At 43.1% G+C, this 24,264-nt stretch overlaps 1 protein-coding gene across 13 annotated transcripts in view; it reads right to left on the bottom strand.

Moving 5' to 3' along the window:
* The window catches only part of GPATCH8 (G-patch domain containing 8), a 100,106-nt gene that overhangs the window by 32,695 nt on the left and 43,147 nt on the right, over positions 1–24,264 (bottom strand). For 7 of the 13 annotated variants that reach the window (XR_016223581.1, XM_008271582.5, XM_008271583.4 and 4 more), the window contains 2 exons: positions 1,308–1,375; positions 557–643 (listed from right to left, as the gene is read on the bottom strand). Coding sequence is in view for 12 of the 13 variants with exons in the window: in XM_008271582.5 (XP_008269804.1) it covers positions 557–643; positions 1,308–1,375 (155 nt within the window). In the remaining variant the exon portion in view is untranslated. Of the gene's footprint in view, positions 1–556; positions 644–1,307; positions 1,376–3,387; positions 3,433–14,711; positions 16,041–24,264 lie in introns of those variants that run through there. The other 6 variants (XM_070060611.1, XM_051825740.2, XM_089316950.1 and 3 more) reach the window with 2 other exon arrangements.

Genomic DNA, 24,264 nt, shown 5'->3' with positions numbered 1-24,264 from the left:
AGACAGCAGGTGAAGGCTCAAGTACTTGAGTCTCTGCCAATCACATGAGAGACCCATATTGAGTTCCTGGCTCCTGGCTTTAGCCTGGTCCAACCCTAGCTAATGCAGGCATTTCAGAAGTGAACCAGCAGATGGAAGATCTCTGCCCCTGTCAAATAAAATGAAAATAAATAAAATTTTCTAAAAAACATTGGAAGAATAAATTCAACTTGATATTTCCATAGGCCAAGATGAACCTGTGCTTTAGAACTGAGTTTAATTAACCATGTACGAAAAAGATCTTATCTCTACAGTCTTTACAGAGGCAAGATACAGAAAAGTAACAGAAATTGGAAACCTACTACTAACCACCACCAAAAGTTTTACTAATTCTATCAACAACAGAGATATTTTTCACCAAAAGTGAGTATATAGCCTCTATACTCTGCACACCCCAAATAAAGAGTGGCTCACTGGTACCTTATACCACTACTACTTCTTTTTTTTTAATAGAAAGCTTTTGTTTAATAAATATAGATTTCATAAGTACAACTTTTGGATTATAGCAGTTATGTACCTTGTACTTCTGTCTCAGCTCCTCTGTGTCTTCCTTCTCTACTTCTAGGACACGGCGTCGTTCAGTAGCATCTTCGGCATAATCAAGCTTGACAAAAATCGATATGGTTAGTCTTCACTCCTAAAGCACCCAAATTATCTATGAAAAGAGTCATCATACAACTATATTGTTTGGAAACAAAAAAATTTATGATGAATGTTGCTCAGCTACTTCTTGCTTTATTGTCACTCCATGGAGAAAACAGCATGCAAAATAATTCATTAATTCTTTCATGCTGGTAGTTTCCTACAGGCACATTTGTTGCTGATAACAGATTTCAATGTTCATTGCCAAACAATTAATATAAATGGAGAAAATATTCTAGGCAGTGAAATGCAGGTATCACAGATGAAAGCTGCCCAGACGGTTTAAGGGCAAAGCTTCCACCCAGCAGATATTCTAAGACTGGAGTAACACTGCCTACTGAAGCAAGCATCAGGATCTTGGTCTAGGTCTGATATTGCCTCGCTATATAACCAAACCAACTGCTTTCTGCCTCAGCTAAAACAGGGACATTACTTACACCCCATGTGTCTCACAGGTAGCAATAAATGAGAATGTGAAAACTTAACAGTCCCAAGAAAAATATTCAAACTACATGCAATCTGATAAATATTCCTGCTTCTCACAAATATTCTTACACCGATGTCTGAATTTGGAATATCAATTTTTAATATCCCACAAAACGAGTAGATTAATGAGATCAACTCACCTCCATTTCCATGCGACCCATGCCCATGACATCATACTTGACAACGATTGGGATGGGATCTGTCCTCCCTGTAACAGGAACACATCATCAAGGTAAGAGGCAAGGCCAGCCCAACAACTCACTTCACATACTGGGCTTGGGTGGTTAGAGATCTTGCCTTGGAGTGCAGAGACCAGAAAGCTACAGTGAACCAAACACAAGCCATTCTCACAGCTTACACCCAAACCTTACTTTTCTAGTTAAAACCCAACTAACCACATTGTTTAATCTTCAAATTGGGGATAATTCCAGATTACTATGGCAAAGTTAAGTAGTTAAGTAATGCCAAGCACTTCTAAACAATGTCACCATGAGGTTTATAATTAACAACTTTTGTTAGTTTCTTCTTTAAAAAATCCCCAATTAACTTCCCACCAAGAATTTACTTTACTTTGTTCACTGGTAACCTCCCACACATACTTTTAAAACTGGTAATAAATCTCTCAATTGACATAAGTAGAAAAACATTTTTAAGCATGATACAGTAAAACTGCATCATTGTTATTAAAAATTACAACTCCATGTGTTTAATTTTTTTGTTGTTTTCAATGGCTGCTTTACAATTAAATGGGATTGTGAAAAATTTAAATAGAAAGCAACAGTTAGATGCCCTTAGGGACAAAGAATACTTTTACTTTTAAACTGGTGCTCTGAGGTCCCATTTTCCCAGAGTGGCTGTGATAGTCCGTAAGCTGTGAAAAGGACTAGTTGCGAAGAAAATTGACTTTAAACTAATTGATCTATGCTGGAGATTTTTTAAATAAATGTATATTTAATCCACTCATAACCAGCCAAACAAAGCAAAATGGGGCAGACAAGCACTTTACTACCACAGCTGTTTTACATCACAACTTGCGCTGTTTATTGTGATGTAAGCCCACTGAAAGAGGACTTACCTTATCCGTTGTACACCTTTAGTAAAAAAACACAATGTTTACTTCCCTCATCCTGTCACTCAGGCTGGTGTAAACAATTGTTGTGGTTGTTGTTGTTGTTATACACACACATATATATTATACCTTTGGGCTAAAAATTGAGTTTTGTCAGGCTAAATCTGAGGTATTAAAAAATTTTTTTTGAACAAATGTCACAAGCATGACAGGTTTTAGTCCTGAAGAAGAAAGAAACCATTTTCAAAATGACTAGCAACCATTGCATCCATAGTTGCTCTAAATTTGTGGTATTAATTTTTTGTCTTTAAAACATAATGAAAAATTCATAAGATTACCTACTTATCACCAACATCTCATTACTTTTTTTAAGCAACTGAGAGATAATTGGGAATTATTATCACAGTTAAAAAAAAACCTACTTAAGTAAATAAACAATGTCTTTTATCAGGAAAAAAAATCTCAAATACAGCTTTCTTTGAATACTATCAAAGACTGCCTGTAAAACAAAATGAAAATGCATTGCTACCTATGCCCAATGGTATAATAAATAAGCAGTGACTGCAATCTTTAGCAAAAGGACCAAATTAAAGACAGGTTATAAAAATGACTTCCTAAGTGCAATATCACTTTCATAACGTCTCAGTCAGGGATTTACTGGTAAAAAATAAATGGTCCAATGAAAGAATTCAAAGAAACATCAAAGGAATTTATTTTGGCTCTTTTTGGATCTCTCAAAATTTGCATTACAAGAATCAAGAAAGTTTTGGTACAAATTCATTATCTCTGTAAACCCCTGTTTATAAACTCTGCATTAGTACTTTTGCCTTCTAAGGCAGTCAAAGTTTGTTTTAATTTATAAATTGCAGTAGCAAGTGCTAGTGCCCATTACATTGGGGGGAAATCAAGTTTTTGACAGTATTAGAATTTAATGTTTTAACTGATTTTTTTTGGCAGTTCTAACACAAACAGAAACATCCCTTCTTAACATTACCCTTTAATGAACAAGGATCAGACAAGTTGCATAAGGAAAGGAAAGGAAAATGAAAAAGACCAAGCAGAAGGATGAAGGCTACGACAGAGAAAGTAAGCCTAACATATTGGTGCACTGATGACAAAAGGAGTAATTCAGTCTGAAAATAAAAAATTACCACTGCTAAGTTTACCATCACCACAACAAGTCCAGGATCATAATGCTGTAAAAAAGAAACACCATTTGTTAGGCAGAAACCATAAGGGTAGGAAACAGGCCTTCTAGCAGGCAGATGGGATGGGGTAAAGTAACAATTGGGCTTTGTCCCTCCCCCAACTTCAGCTGAGGACAGAGGAAGGACATTTTGTGCCACAGCAGCTGTTTTCATACTGATCTGACCAGGGTGTGAGATTTTTGTGCTGCTACTTGAGAACACGAACAACCTCTTCAATAATGCAGGGAGTGGGGGTGGGTGTCAATCAGTTTAAAGAGAGAACCAGCTCCAACTTCCAATCTCTCTTTAACCTATTCACCCTGGTAAATCAGTATTCAGAGCCAAGGTAGGACTTTTCTTAAATCACATCAAAGACTCAATTGGATCAACTGGACAGTGAATAAGAGTCATTTGCTTCACTAAGAGTTCTAGGCAGCTTGGGGAGAGGGCCTTAAGGTTTCTAAAATAATAATAAGAAGAAAGAGGCCTAGAAGATAACCTTAGAACTTCAGTGCTTGTAGAACTTTGTGCATTTGCGTTGTGTTATAAACGAAGAAAACTCTATGTGGCTCTCCTGAGAATTTTGTTTCCTGTTAATGAAGACGCCCAGGCCTGCTAATGTCTGTCTGTCTGCACACAACAAAGCCAACCTTTGAAGGAGAGCTCCAGATAAACTCCAGAGAGACTGGCATCAAAAGAGCTGTCACATTTACAATTATTCTACTCAAGAGTTAACTCACAGAAAATAAAAGTCTAACTTCCAAAGCAATCTGAAGGTGACATTACTGTCTGAGCCAAGCAATAATTTCTTAACATTAACAAGACTACACACCAAGGGAAAAATTCCAGTGGGGGAAAGATGTCAAACTTTACATAGAGGAAGAAACTACAACATTAAAAAAATTATTTTTGTTATGGATGATAAATCTTATCATAAAGAATATCACATAAGGGGCCGGCTTATCACTTATGGACACTGGTTAGAGTTCCGGCTGCTCCACTTCTGATTCAGCTCCCTGCTGTGGCCTGGGAAAGCAGTAGAAGATGGCCCAAGTCCTTGGGCCCCTATACCTACATGGGAAACCCAGAAGAAGCTCCAGGCTCCTAGCTTTGGATCAGCTCAGCTCTTGCCATTGCAGCCATTTGGGGAGTGAACCAGTGATGGAAGACTTCTCTCTTTCTGCCTCTAATTCTGCCTTTCAAATAAATAATCGTAAAAAACAAACAAACAAGCAAATTTATTTTATTTATTTGAAAGACAGAGTTACACAGGGAGAAGTAGAGACAGAGAGAAAGAGATCTTCCATCTGCTTGTTCACTCCCCAAATGGCCACAACAGCCAGAGCTAGCTGATCCAAAGCCTGGAGCCTGGAGCTTCTTCTGGGTCTCCCAAGTGGATGCAGCGGTCCAAACACTTGGGCTATCCTCCACTGCTTTCCCAGGCACATTAGCAGGGGGCTGGATCAGAAGTGGAGCAGCAGGGATTCGAACTGGCACCCACACACGATGCCGGTGCTGGAGGTCAGGACTTTAACTCTCTGCGTCACTGTGCTGGCCCCTACTGATGACTTTTCAAAAGGTAGGTAGCAACAGACTATATCAGCTAATGTGAGTATGTATTCTCTAGAAAATTCAACTTGTTTTAAAAAAAAGTCTTCCTCAGCAAAATATAGGCAGTATGGTTGTACCTGGGCCAACTGGAAGAAGGAAAGAAAAAAAGAACACATGCCAAATCAAGAATGTTCCAGGGGCCGGCGCTGTGGCATACAGGTAGAGCCGCTACCTGCAGTGCTAGCATCCCATATGTGCTAGTTCAAGTCCCGGCTGCTCCACTTCTGATCCAGCTCTCTACTATGGCCTGGGAGAGCAGTAGAAGATGGTCCCAGTCTTTGGGCCCCTGCACCCATGTGAGAGACCTGGAAGAAGCTCCTGGCTCCTGGCTTCAGCCCGGCACAGCTCTGGCCATTGTGGTCATCCAGGCAGTGAACCAGTGGATGGGATGACCTCTCTCTCTCTCTCTCTGCCTCTCTGTAACTCTGCCTTTCAAATAAATAAATCTTTAAAAGAATATGCCATATTTGATGGAAAAAGCTGATATTTATATTTGTTATTTTTAAAGATCTTTATTTCAAAGGCAAAGCCAGAAAGAGCGAGAAAGAGAGATAAAGAGAGACAGAGAGAGAGAGAGAGGTCCTCCATTGCTAGTTCACTTCCCAAATGGCCGCAATGGCCAGGGCTGAACCAGGAACTTCTTCTGGGTTTCCTATGTGGGTACAGGGGTCCAAGTACTTGGGCTGTCCTCCACTGCCTTCTCAGGAACATTAGCAGGGATTTGGATCAGAAGTGGAGCAGCCCGGTCTTGAACTGGCATCCATATGAGATGCTGGCATCACAGGTGGCAGCTTAACCCCCTATGCCACCATGCCAGCCCTGATATTCATACTTTCTAAATCAAAGCTTTAAGAGATGTTTTACTAATCAACTGGAATTTTATTGTCTGTATTTTTAAAAGAAAGTTTTGCTTCTACACTGATGGATATTCCTAAATGCTTATATATGCAGATCTTGCTAAAATGTGAAGACATTATGACTTGTAACTGAAGAGAGAATAAGGTCAAATATGAAAATCCTCTAATTATGTATAACCACCCACAACTCAGAATGATCATTCCAGAATCAGTTTTAATTTTAAATGTTACAGATGTGCCAACCTACAAAACTGACTCAAAGAATTGGACTGTAGAGAAATATTTTCCCTTTTATTTTAAGAAACACTTAAGTGGATCCAGCATTGTGGCACAGTGGATAGAGCTGCTGCCTGTGATGTTGGCATCCCATATGGGTACTGGTTCAAGTCCTGGTTGCTCCTCTTCTGATCCAACTTCCTGCTAATGGCCTGGGAAAAGCAGTGGAAAACAGGCCAAATACTTGGGCCCCTGCATCCACATGGGAGACTTGAAGAAGCTCCTGGCTCCTGGCAAGTTCCACCATTGTGGCCATTCAGGGAGTAAACCAGCAGACGGAAGATATCTCTCTGTAACTCTGCTTCTCCATAAAGAAGAAAGAAAAAAAGAAACACTGTATTTAAAGAGACAAACTCTAGGAATAGAGTAAGTGAGAAGAAAACATTAAAGGACAACCATGATCTGCTGATCAGCAACACTTTGGAAAAGAGAAAACAGGCTGGTGCTGTGGCATAGTGGGTTAAGCCACCCACTTGCACAACCATAGGGGCTCCAGTTCAAGTCCCTGTTGCTTCTGATCCAGCTCCCTGCTAATGCATACAGAAAAGCAGTGAAGGATGGCCTAAGTCCTTGGGCCCCTGCAGCCACATGGGAGACCTGGAAAAATTTCCTAGCTTCTAGCTTTGGCCTGGCCCTGGCCCAGGCCCAGCCACTGTGGTGACTGAACCAGAGAATGGAAGATTCTCTGTCTCTCCTCCTACCCCAACTCTGCCTTTCAAGTAAATAAATCTTTAAAAAGAGAGAGAGAAAATATAAGATTTCACTTTTGAAATATGTTAGAAATGAAGTTTCAGGGCCAGCACCATGGCTCACTAGGTTAATCTTCCCCTTGTGGTGCTGGCATCCCATATGGTCACCGGTTCTAGTCTCGGTTGCTCCTCTTTCAGTCCAGCTCTCTGCTGTGGCTTGGGATAGCAGTGGAGAACGGCCCAGGTGCTTGGGCCCTTCACCTGCATGTGAGACCCGGAGGAGGCGCGAGGCTCCTGGCTTCGGATTGGTGCAGTTCCGACCACTGCGGCCATTTGGGGAGTGAACCAACAGAAGGAAGACCTTTCTCTCTGTCTGTCTCTCTCACTATCTGTAACTCTACCTGTCAAATAAATAAAAATCTTAAAAAAAAAAAAAAAAGAAATGAAGTTTCTAAAGTGATTACAACACTAGAGTGTCAACAGATGTAAACCATCGTTTATCTCTAGAAGACTTTCCTCTTACAGATTCATTTAACACAATTTTTTTTTTTTTTTTTGGACAGGCAGAGTGGACAGTGAGAGAGAGAGACAGAGAGAAAGGTCTTCCTTTGCCGTTGGTTCACCCTCCAATGGCCGCCGCGGCCGGCGTGCTGCGGCCGGCGCACCGCGCTGATCCGATGGCAGGAGCCAGGAGCCAGGTGCTTTTCCTGGTCTCCCATGGGGTGCAGGGCCCAAGCACCTGGGCCATCCTCCACTGCACTCCCTGGCCACAGCAGAGAGCTGGCCTGGAAGAGGGGCAACCGGGATAGAATCCGGCGCCCCAACCGGGACTAGAACCCGGTGTGCCGGCGCCGCTAGGTGGAGGATTAACCTAGTGAGCCGCGGCGCCGGCCCTAACACAAATATTTATTAACTCTTACTATACACCAGGCACTGTTAAAGGTACCGCACGTGTATCAGTGTGCTTCAGTTCAATTCTTGGCTCCGACTTGTGACTCCAGCTTTCCACCAATGCAGACGTGGGAGGCAGCTGTGATGACTCAAATAACTAGGTTCCTGCCACCCACATGGGAGAGTTCCTGGTCCCTGGCTGCAACCCAATTCGGCCCCAGGAGTTGCCAACACATCAGGAGTGAACCAGCAAATGGGGACTCTTTTCTGTCTAGTGGTCACACATAAACACTCTCTTGTGCATCTCTCAAATAAGTAAATAAATATTTATATATTCTTAAAGCCCTATGCCCCATGAATTACCTATAATTAGGGAACATAATCTCAGTAGCTTGAACTTCTGGCATAAGAGGGGAACAAAACAGAACATTTGTAGAGCTAATGTATAATCAGTTCAATAAAACTAGTTTAGGTCTTTTGGTCTTTTGGTCTTCCAAAAGACCTAAACTAATAAATGCCAAGAATCTGCCCTCACATTTTAAAAAACTATTTCTTATTTTAAGCAATTCACGTATGTCGAAGTCAAGAGTAAGACAAGGGGCTGGCACTGTGGCGTAGTGGTTAAAGCTGTTGCCTGAAGTGCCAGCATCCCATATGGTGCAGCAGCCAGGACTCTAACCGTTGCAGCCAATTGGGGAGTGAATCAGTGGATGGAAGACCTTTCTCTTTACCTCTCCTTCTCTCTCTGTATAACTCTTTCAAATAAATAAAATCTTAAAAAAGGGACCTCTTAAAAAAAAGAGAAATCATACTTATACCCAAAACAAGACTAAGTTGATTCAGATTATACTGACTCACTGAAGGCTATCTTATACTAACCACTATGTTAAGATAAAATCTTTTTTTTTTTTAAATTAAAGATTTGTTTATTACATGAAAGACAGAGTAACAGAGAGAAGAGAGAGATTCTTACATCTGCTTGTTTACCTCCCAAGTGGCTGCAATGACCAGGGATGGGTCAGTGAAGCCAGAAGTCAAGACAATTTTTTTAAATGGGAAAATCAAGTTAATAAACACAATTTTGGGGTAAAACAGTCTAATGTCATCACTCACTAGTAATCAAGGGGAAAGCAAACATAAACTGAGGAAAAATATTGGAGAAGAATTTATACTTGATATCTAATGACAAAACATTTAAAAAAAATCTGAATTGGGAAGTTGCCAGTTCAATTCAGTCCTCATAATAATGGTGTTTTGCAGGAAATTAGTATAGTTCAGGGTATACAGATGATTAGAAATTCTGAAATCATTTTTCCTCTTTTTAACAAAGATCTCTAGCTGAAAATTAATTGCTGCCTAAACTCAAGTATCTAATAATGTCAATGCATATACAGGTACAAAAAATTACAGGTGGATTCAAAACTACGTGGATATCTAAAAGAATCCCCCCAAAAATGTGCTTATAAAGAGTAGCTACCTGGAACTCAGGATCTGAATAACAGTTCTGTTAATTGGACATATGACATACTACTGTTATGTTAATTTCATGACCAAAAAATGAAGGAGTTAGACATTTCAATTCTGAAGAGAAAATATTTGAGTAGAAAATATTTGAGGGGCTGGTCCTGCAGTGCAGCAGGCTGACCCTCTACCTGCAGTGTCAGCAATCCCACATGGGCCTGGGACAGCAGTGGAGGATGGCCCAAGTGTTTGGTCCCTGCACCTGTGTGGGAGACCCAGAGGAAGTGCCTGGCTCCTGGCTTCAGATCGGCCCAACTCTGGCCACTGCAGCCATCTGGGGAAACCAGCATATGGAGGATTCTCTCTCTCTCTTTCACGTAAATAAATAAATCTTAAAAAAAAAAATAAAGACTGAGCTACACAAACTCAGTTTTCCAATGAGAGAATATCTAAAACTTGTGCAACTTTTTACAATTAGAGCTGAATCTCAGCAGCCTGCTCTGCAAAATGAAGACATTATGCCCATTTTCAGGACAGGGACATAGATCAAAATAGATAACAACAGAATATGCCGTGTAAACTGTGAGTTCCTATAGAAAATGCTGTTGAACTCAGTCATCTCAAAGCTTCAAAATATTAAAAAAAATTAGTGTTTTTATTTCCAATTTTGACAATTTTGAAAATAAATACAATATGAAAGTATAGACTAGTAGGTGTGATAAATTCTAATGTTTTTACATACGATTTGATGGTAACAATATTTATAGATGAACGAAATTATTTATCTAAGACCAACAAAGTACTATTCAAAGTCCTTCCCATATATCATCACATTAACCAAATCAGTGACTACTGAGTTGAAATGCAATGTTACACAAATATTATATAGAAGCTTGGGGCTGGCACTGTGGTGCAGCAGGTTAGGCCACTGTCTGCAGTGCCGGCATCCCATATGGGCACCAATTCAAGTCCTGGCTACTCCACTTCTGATCGAGCTCCCTGTTAATGAACCTAAGAAAGCAGTGGAGAATGGCCCAAGTGCTTAGGCCCCTGCACCTGTGTGGGAGGCCTGGATGAAGCTGCTTGCCCAGCCCTGCCTGTTGCAGCCATTTGGGGAGTGAATCAGCAGATAGAAGATCTCTCTCCCTCACTCTCTCTCTGGAATTCTGACTTTCATATAAGTAAATCTTGAGAAAAAAAAATCCTCTTTGTTTTCTTTGGAGTCTCTGCTCAAAGTCCAGACATTGTAAATCATCCCTAGAAATTTTCTTTTCCAGTCCTAAACGGTCTATGACTCCACACAGCTTTGAATATTTGTCTCCTCTTAGTTCCTAGTTATCAAATGTTAACAAGTGAATTTCTATATTTTCATCCAATTGGACTATTCCACTTACAAAGAAACCACTAACATCATACACCATATATTTTTCACTTTCAAAAAAGTTCCCCACAGCAGGTATTTGGTGCAGCAGCTAAGTTTCACTTGGGACACCTCCATCCCAAATGTGTGTCTTGTTCAAGTCTCAGCTACGACACTACTACCAATTCAGCTTTTTGCTAATGAGCAGTCTTGGGAGGAAGGAGGTGATGGCTCAAGTACATGGGTCCCTGCGCCTTTGTGGGAGACTCAGATGGAGTTCTGGGTTCCTGGCTTTGACCAGACCCAGCAAATGAAGATAACTCTGCCCTGTGTCTCAATCTTTCTGCCTTTCATGTAAAATGAAAACAAATTTTAAAATTTTTTTAAGTTTCCTGAATACGTCACTTTTTTTTTGTCTAAGTAGCCTACTAACCAGTTTCATTTTAATCATGCAAAATACAGAAAGAGAAAGAGAGACACAAAGAGCTCTCTCACCCGCTGATTTACTCCCTACATGGCTGCAGTGCTGAAACCAGGAGCTTCTTCCAGGTCTCCCACGCGGGTGCAGGGGCCCGAGGACTCGGGCCATCTTCCACGGCTTCCCCAGGCCACAGCAGAGAGCTGAATCAGAAGTGGAGCAGCCAGCAGCTATCCCCGCTACCCCACAACACCCCTCAATAAAAATTCTGCCTTTTTTCTTTTTTTTTTGGGGGGGGGGGGAAGAACCAACTGTCCACTCTACTGCTACAATGAAGGCAATTTTCTTAGAAGCTTACTTAATTTATAGGGTCCAAAGCAATGTTTTTCTAGCCATGGTTCAGTCCATTTGTATCAGAATATTTTCTGTTATTTATTCAAAAGACAGAAAGAGAGTGAGAGTGCAAGAGAGACAGAGAGGCAGGCAGACAGAAACCTCCCATCTGCTGGTTAACTCCCCCAAACCCCACAACAGCAAGGACTAGGCCAGGCAGAAGCCAGGAAACCAGGAACTCAATCTGGGTCTACCAGATGTGTGGGCAGCATGGGTACAACTACTTGAACCACTATCTGCTGCCTTCCAGGGTGTGCATAAACTCCGGAATCAGGAGTGGAGTCAGACCTCCATCACAGGCACACCAACATGGGATGCAGGTGTCTCAAGCGGCAGAATCTTAACTATATGCCAGATGTTTACCCCTGTATTAGAACTTTTAGGGGACGCTTATTCATTGTTAAAATTTATTTATTTATTTGAAAGTCAGAGTTATGGAGGGAGAGAGAGGGATAGAGGGAGAAAGGGAAGGAGGGAGGGAGGGAGGAAAGGGGGAGGCAGTGCCGTGGCTCACTTGGTTAATCTTCCGCCTGCGGTGCTGGCATCCCATATGGGTACCAGTTCTAGTCCTGGTTGCTCCTCTTCCCGTCCAGCTCTCTGCTGTGGCCCGGAAGGGCAGTGGAGGATGGGCCAAGTGCTTGGGCCCCTGCACCCGCATGGGAGACCGGGAAGAAGCACCTGGCTCCTGGCTTTAGATGGGCACAGCGCTGGCCATGGTGGCCATTTGGGGAGTGAACCAATGGAGGGAAGACCTTTCTCTCTCTTTCACTGTCTAACTCTGTCAAACTAAAAGAGGGAGAGAGAGAGGGAGGGAGAGGGGGAGGGAGGGGGAGAGGGAGAGGGGGAGAGGGGGCGAGGGGAAGAGGGGGAGAGGGGGAGAGAAAGAAATCTTTTATTTGCTGATTCACTCTCCAAGTGGCCACAAAGGCTGGAGCTGGGCCAGTCTAAAGCCAGGAGCCAGTAGTTTCACCTGGGTCTCCCACATAGGTGCAGAGGCCCAAGTATTTGGGCCATCTTTTGCTGCTTTCCCAGGCACATTAGCAGGGAGTTGGATTGGAAGTGGAGCAGTCAGGTCTCAAACCAGTGCCATATGGGACACTGATGTTGCAAGTGGCAGCTTTAACACTCTACAACAAAATGGTGGCCCTAGGGGAAGCTTATTTAAACTAAACTATAGTTTTTCTCAGCCTCATCCCAAACATACTGAGTTGGGCTGGTTGGGAATCACGTTTTCAATCAGCATCCAAGATGATGCTTCTGAGAATCCAAGTATTATGGACAAGGCACTGGAATAAAGACCAGGAGACTTGTATGATAAACACAGCTCCTATCCTTAGCAGTGTGACCTCAGATACATACTTAAGTTTCTCAATCTCTTTGGTTTCATTCTATGTACCGAGAAGAAAATGAGACAGAAAGATAGATGTATATAAAACATGTCACTACATTTATTTTTAATATTTTTATCTATTTATTTAAAAGGCAGAGCAACAGAGAGACAGACAGACAGACACACACAGACACACAGATCCTCCATTTTCTGGTTTACTCCCCAAATGTTCCCAACAGCCAGGTTTGGGCCAGGCTGAAGCCAGGAGCCAAGAACTACATCCAAGTCTCCCACGTGGGTGGCAAAGAAACAAACACTTGGGCCATCTTCCACTGATTTTCTTAAGCACATGCTATTATATTTAATTCCCAAAACAGCTTTGAAATATTTTTAAAAATATGGGTACACTGAGTATAACAGCAAAGTCATACTATTTACCAGCTGCAAAGCTGGAATTTAAACCCAAGTCAAATTTCTTTTTTTTTTTTTTTTAAAGATTTTATTTATTGGGGGCCGGCACCGTAGCACACTAGGTTAATCCTCCACCTGTGGCACCGGCATCCCATATGGGTGCCGGTTCAAGTCCCTGCTGCTCCACTTTCGATTCACCTCCCTATTAATGGCCTGGGGAGGCAGTAGAAGATGGCCTAAGTCCTTGGGCCCCTGCACCCACGTGCAGCTTCCACCACAGGAAGCTCCTAGCTCCTGGCTTCGGATTGGCCCAGCTCGGCCACTGCAGCCATCTGGGGACTGAGCAGGCAGATGGAAGACCTCCTTCTGTCTCTCCCTCTGTAATTCTGACTCTCAAAAAAAAATTTATTTGAGAGACAGAGAAGGGAGACAGTGAACTTCCATCTGCAGGTTCATTTTGCAAATGCCTGCAACAGTGAGGCCAGAGTTAGTAGTTGGGAGCTATATCTGGGTTTATCACATGGATGGTAGGAACCCAATTTCTTGAGCCATCACCTGGTACCTCCCAGGATCTACACCTACAGGAAGCTGGAATTGCAAACTGAAGCCAGGAATTGAATTCACGCATGGGATGCAACATCTTTAACTACCAGGTCAAATGCCTGCCCCTAAAACTTCAAATCAAGTCACAAAGCAATAACCTGTAGGTCAAATATTATTTGCTATATATTTTGTTGAATATATGTTTTGTTTATCCTACAGAGTTTAAACTTTGAGCAAACATTTATCAATCAGGGAATTCTATAAAAATATCTGGATTTCTGTTTTCCTTTAAAATCAGAAGATCTGAAAATAATGGAACTGTATTCCAAAGCACCCAAAATGACAATTACTCCTCTCTAACCATGGCACAGCTCACACCATTTCCTACTGATTCACACTCAGTCAGCTTCAACTCGATGTGTTACCACCTGGACTCAAACCCTCCTTCAAGGTCTACATTCTTTGCTCTCTCCACCTGAACTCCTACTGGATTTCTTTTTAACTCCCATTTAGCAGTTTTCTACTTAATATATTTTGAAAAATTTAGTAGGAGCAAAAAAAACCACTGAATTTAAAAGCAATAAACTACATTTAAACACAGGAAAGATACTATTATTTTCTTTTTTAAATTATTTGATCCATTACTTTGAATTTTGGTGGTCACTTAATTTTTTTTTTTTTTTTTTTTGGAAAAGGTGGAGAAGCAGACAGAGATCTCCCATCCACTGCTTAACTCCCTAAATATCCGCAACACAATCCAGGTCTCCCATTGAGGTGGTAGCGACCCACGTACTTCAGCCATTACCTGTTGCCTCCCAGAATATACATTAGTAGGAAACTGGAATTGGGAGCAGAGCTGGAACTCAAACCTAAGCATTCTGATTTGGGATATGGGCATTTCAAGCAGTAACTTACTGCCATGCCAAATGCCCACCCCATTCATTCTGAGACAACATAGATCTGGCACATCCTAAGATTCAATAAACATGCAGAATAAAGAATAAGAAAGCAACAGTGGAGAACATGTAAATGCAGAGTATTTACTGACCTTTAGGAGTTTATAATCTAATGAGAATAAGAGAGACACAAATAAATAAAAATTATACAAGATAGAACATTAAAAATGCCACAGGAAAAGAATACAAAGAGTAAGAAAAAAAACACAGAGAAAATTATAGTCATGAGACAGAAGTCACAACATTTTCTTTTACCCTAGAGACCAATTAGCCTCCTTAAAAATCTGGCCAAGGTTCTTACCACTCAATTGAGCTTCAATTTCTATTGAATTTATTACACTAATCATTAAGAACACACATGACCACTTCAAGTAAGCTAAGAAAATATATCACATTCACAGCTATCTCCATTTTGTTGGCCACAGTAACTACTGTATCTTATTTGTTGCTCTTTTTCTTTCTTTTCTTTTCTTTTTAAAGATTTTATTAGAGGTCAGTGCTGTGGCACAGTGGATAAAGCTGCTACCTGTGGCACTGGCATCCCATATGGGTGCCGGTTTGAGTCCCAGCTGCTCCATTCCCAGTGCAACTCTGTGCTATGGCCTGGGAAAGCAGTGGAAGATGGCCCACGTCCTTAGGTCCCTGTATCAATGTGAGAGACTTGGGAGAAGTTCCTGGCTCCTGGCTTCAGATCAGCCCAGCTCCAGCCATTGTGGCCACTTGAGGAGTAAACCAGTGGATGGAAGACACCCCCGACCCCGCCTCTCTCTAACTCTGCCTCTCAAATAAATAAATAAAATCTTTTTTTTTTTTTTTTTTTTTTTTGACAGGCAGAGTAGGCAGTGAGAGAGAGAGAGACAGAGAGAAAGGTCTTCCTTTTGCTGTTGGTTCACCCTCCAATGGCCGCCACGGCCGGCACGCTGCGGCCGGCGCACCGCGCTGATCCGATGGCAGGAGCCAGGTACTTATCCTGGTCTCCTACAGGGTGCAGGGCCCAAGCACCTGGGCCATCCTCCACTGCACTCCCTGGCCACAGCAGAGAGCTGGCCTGGAAGAAGGGCAACCGGGACAGAATCTGGCGCCCCGACCGGAACTAGAACCTGGTGTGCCGGCACCGCAAGGCGGAGGATTAGCTTAGTGAGCCGCGGCGCCAGCCATAAATAAAATCTTTAAAAAAGAAAAGAAAAAAAAAAGAGAGAGAAAGGTCTTCCATTCGCTGGTTACTCTCCAAATGGCCGCAACACGGCAGATTCGAAGCCAGAAGCCAAGAGCTTCTCTCAAGTCTCCCATGTGGATATAGGGACACAAGGGCTTGGGCCATCTTCCACTGCTTTCCCAGGCCATAGCAGAGAGCTGGATTGGAAAAGGAGCAGCTGAGACTTTTGAAACAGTGCTCATGTAGGATGCCGATGGCGGAGGCTTAGCCCACTTAGCACTGGCCCCTATGTCTTTCAATTCTGCAGTACAGTACTGGTATTTCTCACCACCATTCTCTCTCTTCAGGAGATAGAAATGAGCTAGCAACTACAATTTAGGTACATTATAACATACTGATTAAAAACAATAGGTTTTGGGGACAGGTGTTTGGAATGCTTATATGTCATACAGATTCAAACCTAAGTTCAAGTCCAGGTTCTGCTTCTAATTTCAGCTTCCAACTAATGTTCACCCTGAGAAGCAGCAGATGATGACTCAAACAGTCTCCCAACCAATTGGAGACCTGGATTGAGTTCCTGATTCTTAGTTTCAGCCTCCTGCCTGGAGCTACTGAAGGCTCCTGGGGAGTAAACTAGCAGATGGAACACCCCAACTTCTTGGTCTGTCTGCTCTCTTTCCCCCTCAAATAAATAAATTTTATTTATCTTTTTAAAAGATTTATTTATTTGACAGGCAGAATTACAGACAGTGAGAGGGAGAGACTGAGAGAAAGGTCTTCCTTCTGCTGGTTCACTCCCCAAATGGCATCGATGGCCAGAGCTGCGCGGATCTGAAGCCAGGAGCCAGGAGCTTCCTCAGGGTCTCCCATGTGGGTGCAGGGGCCCAAGGACTTGGGCCATCTTCTACTGCTTTCCAAGGCCATAGCAGAGAGCTGGATTGGAAGAGGAGCAGCCAGGACTACAAACAGCGCCAATATGGGATGCCGGTGCTTCAGGCCAGGGCTTTAATCCGCTGCACCACAGTGCTGGCCCCAATAAATTTTTTAAAAAGCATAGTTTTGGGCCTGGTGTTGTGGCATAGCAAATAAAGCTGCCACTGCAACATTTCCACGCCTTATGGGTGCCAATATGTGTCCTAGTTGCTCCACTTCCAATCTAGCTCCCTGCTAATGCCCTGGGAAAAACAGTGGACGATGGCCCCAGTGTTAGGGTTCCGGCCACCCACATGGGAAATCCACATGAAGCTCCTGGTTTTGGTCTGGCCCAGCCCTGGCTGTTACAAACATTTGTGGAGTGAAATCAGTGGATGGAAGATCTTTCTCGCTCTCTTGGTAACTCTTTCAAAATCAATCAATCAATCTTTAAAAGGAACAATAAAAAAGCACGGGTTTTCAGGGACTGGTGTGATGGTGCAGTGTGTTCAGCCTCTGACTTTGATGCTGGCCCCCATGTTAAAGTGCTGTTTTAAGGCCCAGCTGCATGACTTCCAATCCAGCTTCCAGCTTCCCACTAATGCACCTAGGAGGGCAGCAAATGATGGCCTAAGTATTTGGGCCTATGCCACCCATGTAGAAGACACAGATACAGTTCCTGGCTCCTGGCTTCATCCTGGTCCATATTTCGCTGTTGTGACCATTTGAGGAGTAAACCAGCAGATGTTATATCAATTTCCCTCTCTCTCTCTCTCTCTCTCTCTCCCTTTTTCTCTCTGCTGCTTTCTTTCAAATAAATGAATCTTAAAAAAATAAGTTTGACACTTTTATTCTCTTACTTGCTGTAAGATTTTTGGCAAATTGTTACTCAGAATATCAATTTTCTCATCTGTAAAATGAAAATCCTATCTTCTTCAAAGAGTATTTAAATCAGATAGTCCACATGCAAGTGCTGGCTACAACTAATAAATGTTGGCCATTCTAAAAGATTAACACTAACTCCTGTAAGCAGCAGCTTGCTAGCTGGACACGTGAATGGACTGACTACACAGATGCCTCAGAGTTAGTGCTATCATGCTTCATATCTATGCTTTCCTACTGTTATCAAGCCCTTCCAAGGTTTATCTACTACTCAAGTCCAGGTGCTCTGCTAAATGATTTTTCATCACCATCCTCAGTCATACTTTACCAGACTAGTATTTTACTTCCACCGCAAATGACTGGCTGACATAATGAGAACAACAGACTGCAAATCAGATAATTTGGGTCTGGATCTCAGCGTTACCACTAAGACATTTTGGAACCCTAAATCTGTATTTTATCTGCAAAATGAGTTTTAAATTAAATTATCTTTAATACCTGTTTTTGCTATAAAAATCTTTACTTCTCTGATCAAAGACTGCCTTTGGTGTAAAAAATAAAATTCTAAATTAGAAGAGCTATAAAGGATTCCACATTAAGTATGGTACTTAATGAGCATGAATTCTGGAGCCCACAAGACCAAGATTTGAATTCTAATTTTGTAGTTTGCTGGTTGCTTCTCCTTCAGTAATTTATAAAACTAGTTTGTCTATAAAATGGGAATAACAGCAATTATCTCATAAGTTTGTTATAAGCAGTATTAAGTGCTTAGCAAACAGTAAGTAAGGTTTATGCCTCTTCAAACTAATCTCCCATTACTGACTTTCAGTTATGGTTTTCAAATTATTCCTGAACTCTGGTTCAACTAAAACAACCACGTAGGTTCTACCTGCCCTCTTACATAATGAAGCTTGACATTAAAATTATCTAAGGTTTCTTTTGTTTAAAAAAAAAAAATGAGCAGCCATTGCCGCGGCTCAATAGGCTAATCCTTCCACCTGTGGCACCGGCACACTGGGTTCTAGTCCCGGTCGCTCCTCTTCCAGTCCAGCTCTCTGCTATGGCCTAGGAGTGCAGTGGAGGATGGCCCAAGTCCTTGGGCCCTGCACCCGCATGGGAGACCAGGAGAAGCACCTGGCTCCTGGCTTCGGATCAGCGTGGTGCGCCAGCCGCAGTGTGTTGGCCACAGTCGCCACTTGGGGGATGAACCAACGGAAAGAAGACCTTTCTCTCTGTCTCTCTCTCTCACTGTCCACTCTGCCTGACCAAAAAAAAAAAAAAAAAAAAGAGCAATCAGAGTGTGGCACAGTGGTTAAGTCGCCACTGGGATGCTTATATCCTATACTGCAGCATCTGGGTTCCAGTCTTGATCCAATCTCAGTTTCCTACTAATGCTTACTTTGGGATGGACCAAGTAGTTGGGTGTCTGCCACCTATAGGGGAGATCTCAAATGAGGTCCAGACTCGTGGCTTTGACATGGCCCAGCCTTGACAATTGTAGGCATTTGGGGGAATGAAACAGCAAATGGAAGCTCTTTGTTACTCTGCCTTTCAAGTAAGATGAAAATAAATAAATTTTTTAAAAATAGATGAAAAGTGGGCATTGTGGTGCAGCAAGTTAAGCTGCTGCTTGGGATTCTTGCATCTCCTATTGGGAGTGCCTGGTTAGAATCCCAGTTATAGACAGTGTGAGAGAGAGAGAGACAGAAAGGTCTTCCTTCCATTGGTTCACTCCCCAAATGGCCACTACGGCCGGCGCTGTGCCAGTCCGAAGCCAGGGAGCCGGGTGCTTCTTCCTGGTCTCCCATGCGGGTGCAGGGCCCAAGCACTTGGTCCATCTTCCACTGGCTTCCTGGGCCACAGCAGAGCTGGACTGGAAAAGGAACAACCAGGACCAGAACCCGGTGCCCATATGGGATGCTGGCGCTGCAGGCGGAGGATTAACCAAGGAAAAAAGTAGGAGGGTAGAAGTACTGGTTTCAAATTCAGGCTAATACTTGAACGACAGAGACCCAGAAGCTGTATGACATTTCTCAAATGGTTTTACTTTATAAAATCAGCATACCAGTTATATATTCATTAAATGAGACTGTAAGACATCTAGAGTCTAGATCAATATCTGGCATATGCTATGGTTTGGATGTGGTATATTACCAAAGACTTCATGTGTTGGAAGCTTGGTCCTTAGTGTGGCAATGTTGACAGATGGTGGAATCTATTCCTTTAAAAAGATTTAAAATGATTGCAATGTCAGGAGCCTGAGTCTCTCACGTGGGTCGCAGGGGCCCAAGTACTTGGGCCATCTTCTGCTGCTTTCCCAGGAGCATTAGCAGAGCAGCCAGGACTTGAACTGGAGCTCATATAGGATGTTAGCATCGTAGGTAGTGGCTTAAACTGCTGCGCCACAATGCTGGGGTATAGACTATGACATCCAACACATGACATATTTCTATTCTCTTGCACTGAATGCAAGTCTAATTTTCCTTCAGTCCTAAAATGTAGAATAAATATTGTTGGGACTCATCTTAGCAGGTCTTGTTCTACTACATTCACCATCTATCTCCCAACTGTAGTTAGTAGAAAAGGGGTAGGCAGCACACATAAAACCAAAGAAACACTCCCAACCCTTCTCTGCTTTGATTCTGGCTACTCTAAGTCTCAGCAAGAGAATATACTTTATTCCCAAATAATTATTTTCTGCATTTTTTGAATAATACAAGTACATGGTATTAAATTCAAAATGACTGTAAAATTCAACTTAGTTTCCCTTTACAGAATCTGCCTTTAAAAGGATTTTTCTCTGCCTGGTCAAGCAAATACAAACCAATACACAGGATGTACCCTTTGAATGCCTCACATTAGAATGCTGTTTTAGGGGCCTTGTGGCACAGTGGGTTAAGCTGCTACCTGCAATGGTGCTGGCTTTCCATATGAGCATCAGTTCAAGTCCCAGTTGCTCCTCTTCTGATCCAGCTCCCTGCTAATGGGCCTGAGAACAACACAGTGGAAGATGTCCAAATGCTTGGGTCCCTGCCACCCAAGCGGTAGATCCAGATGGTGTTCCAGGCTCCTGGCTTTGGCATGACCCAGCTCAGGCTCTTACGACCATTTGGGGAAAGAACCAGTAGATAGATGATCTTTCTGTGTGTGTCTCTTCCTCTCTCTCTGTAACTGCCTTTCAAATAAATAAATAAATTTTTTAAAATGCTGTTTTAATACTCTATTAAGGGCCGGCACTGAGGCTCAATAGGCTAATCCTCTGCCTGCAGCGCCGGCACACCGGGTTCTAGTCCTGGTCAGGGCGCCAGTTCTGTCCCGGTTGACCCTCTTCCAGGCCAGCTCTCTGCTGTGGCCAGGGAGTGCAGTGGAGGATGGCCCAGGTGCTTGGGCCCTGCACCCCATGGGAGACCAGGATAAGTACCTGGCTTCTGCCATCGGATCAGCGCGATGCGCCAGCTGCAGCGCAGCGGCCATTGGAGGGTGAACCAACGCCAAAGGAAGACCTTTCTCTCTGTCTCTCTCACTGTCCACTCTGCCTGTCAAAAAGAAAAAAAAAATACTCTATTAAGAAAGTTCTCTCTCAACAAAACATTTTTTTTAAAGATTTTATTTATTTATTTGAGAGCTAGATTACAGACAGTGAGAGAGAGGTCTTCCATCTACTGGTTCACTCCCCAATTAGCCACAATGGCCAGAGCCACACCGATCTGAAGCCAGGAGCCAGGAGCTTCCTCTAGTCTCCCATATAGGTGCAGGGCCCAAGGACTCAAGCCATCTTCTACTGCTTTCCCAGGCCATAGCAGAGAGCTGGATTGGAAGAGGAGCAGCTGGGGCCGGTGCTGCAGCTCACTTGGCTAATCCTCCGCCTGCAGCGCCAGCACACCAGGGTTCTAGTCCCGGTTGGGGCGCCGGATTCTGTCCCGGTTGCTTCTCTTCCAGTCCAGCTCTCTGCTGTGGCTCAGGAGGGCAGTGGAGGATGGCCCAAGTGCTTGCACGCACATGGGAGACCAGGAGGAAGCACCTGGCTCCTGGCTTCAGATCGACACAGTGCGCTAGCCATAGCAGCCATTTGAGGGGTGAACCAACGGAAGGTCTCTCTGTCTCTCTCTCTCTCTCACTGTCTAACTCTGCCTGTCAAAAAAAAAAAAAAAAAAAAAAAAAAAGGAAGAAGAGCAGCCGGGATTAGAACCGGTGACCATATGGGATGCTGGCACCGCAGGCGGAGGATTAACCCACTACACCACAGTGCCGGCCCCAACAAAACATTTTGCACAATGATTTCTATAATTAAAAAATTATTTCTGAGGTGTGCATTTGGTAGAGAGATGTTAAATCCCAGTTTGGGATGTCCACATCCCATACTAGAGTGCCTTATTCAAGCCCTGTATTTTTCTCCTCCTCCAATTCAGTTTCCTGCTAACGCACACCCTGGGAGGCAGCAGAAAATGGCTTCAGTACTTGGGTCTCTGCCACTCATATGGGATGGGAGATCTAGATTGAATTCCAGGATCCTGCTATCAGTCTGGCCCAGCCCTGGCTATTGGGGGCACTTGAGGAGTGAATTACTAGACAGAAGATCTGTGTGTATGAGTCTTTTAAATAAAATGAAAAGAAATAAAAAATTTTAAAGAGTTGAGAATATTTTCATATTTTTAAAGGGTATCTGTTATATTTCTGTGCCCAGAAAAGGATATATATTACTTTTCTGTTCTTATTTTTCCTTTCTTATTTAAGTAATAAATCTTTTTCATACTAATAAATATATGAAATTTGTCTTAAGCCTGTAATGATATTAGATATTTTCCCCAACTTTTTTTACTGTGTTTATGATGAAATATAGCCAAACTCATCTTTTTATTCATAGCTTCTCAGTTTTGGGTTAAACTGAGAAAAGCTTTCCTTATTCAAAGATTATTTTTAGGGGCCGGCGCTGTGGCATGGCAGGTAAAGCTGCCGCCTGCAGTGCCAGCATCCCATATGGGCGCCAGTTTTGAGTCCTGGCTGTTCCACTTCTGATACAGCTCTCTGCTATGGCCTGGGAAAACAGTAGAAGATGGCACAAGTGCTTGGGCCCCTGCACCCATACGGGAGACCCAGCAGAAGCTCCTGGCTCCTGGCTTCCGATCAGTGCAGCTCCGGCTGTTGTAGCCAATTGGGGAGTGAACCAGAGGATGGAAGACCCCTCCCCACCCCGCCTCCCCTTCACTCTGTGTAATTCTAACTTCAAAATAAATAAACAGGGCCGGTGCCGTGGCTCAATAGGCTAATCCTCCGCCTGTGGCGCCAGCACACCGGGTTCTAGTCCCAGTTGGGGTGCCGGATTCTGTCCCAGTTGCCCCTCTTCCAGGCCAGCTCTCTGCTGTGGCCAGGGAGTGCAGTGGAGGATGGCCCAAGTGCTTGGGCCCTGCACCCCATGGGAGACCAGGAGAAGCACCTGGCTCCTGCCTTTGGATCAGTGCGGTGCGCCGGTCGCAGCATGCCAGCCACGGCGGCCATTGGAGGGTGAACCAACGGCAAAGGAAGACCTTTCTCTCTGTCTCTCTCTCTCACTGTCCACTCTGCCTGTCAAATAAATAAATAAATAAATAAATAAAAATAGACAAATCTTTTCAAAAAAAGATTATTTTTAAAAATTCTTTCATTACCCTAATAATTTTATGAATATTTTTACTTGAATCATTTTACATTTAAATCTTTTATTCATTTAGAATCTATTTTGTGGTAACATATGAGATCCACCTTCTTTTCCAGTTTTTGTCCAGTTGTCCCAACTGAGTGACTGAAGCTCTCTTTAGATGCAGAACACTGACTCAGAAGTAGAGAGGATGGCCTGGTAAAGCCACTACCTTAAGTGCCGGTATCCATACAGGTGCCAGTTTAAGCCCTGGCTGATCCACTTCTGATCCAGATCCCTGCTAATGTACCTGGGAGAGCAGCAGAAGATGGCCCAAGTTCTTGTGCCTCTGTAGCCACACCCATGTGGGAGACCAAGAAGAAGCTCCACACTCTTGGCTTTGGATCAGCCCAGCTCCGGCCGTTGCAGCCATCTGGGGAGTGAACCTATGGATGGAAAACCTCTCTCTCTCTCTCTGCCTCTCTGTAACTCTGCCTTTCAAATAAACAAATCTTTTTTAAAAGCAGAAGAAGAAGAGGAGGAAGAGGAGAAGGAAGAGGAGGAGAGGACTAGTGAACACAGAATTAGTGAAGACACCAAAACTAGGGATTATGGGGCTCCAAACCACATATAACATTAAAAGCACAGATCCTAGATCTAATGTCTAGTATGTATAAATCATATTAGCTATTGTTGTTAATTCTAGAAAATAGAGTTACAAGCTAGAAACTTCCATATTTATAAATTTTATGATGTCTAGGTTTCTGATTAAGACCTAAAGAAGGCTTATCTCTAAATATCTAAATATGTACTATATGATAGAGGTATTAACAAAAGCATTTATAAATATTTTGCGATTTTTTTTAAATTTTTTTTTTAATTTTTTTTTTTGACAGGCAGAGTGGACAGTGAGAGAGAGAGACAGAGAGAAAGGTCTTCCTTTTTGCCGTTGGTTCACCCTCCAATGGCCGCCGTGGCTGGCGCACCGCGCTGATCCGGTGGCAGGAGCCAGGAGCCAGGTGCTTTTCCTGGTCTCCCATGGGGTGCAGGGCCCAAGCACCTGGGCCATCCTCCACTGCAC

Source organism: Oryctolagus cuniculus, chromosome 17 (genome assembly GCF_051225735.1).
Source record: "Oryctolagus cuniculus isolate XC-2025 breed Fujian yellow rabbit chromosome 17, ASM5122573v1, whole genome shotgun sequence".
NCBI classification, from domain to species: domain Eukaryota; kingdom Metazoa; phylum Chordata; class Mammalia; order Lagomorpha; family Leporidae; genus Oryctolagus; species Oryctolagus cuniculus.
Note: the sequence above shows the minus strand (reverse complement) of the source record. Positions and strands in the feature narration are given on the sequence as shown.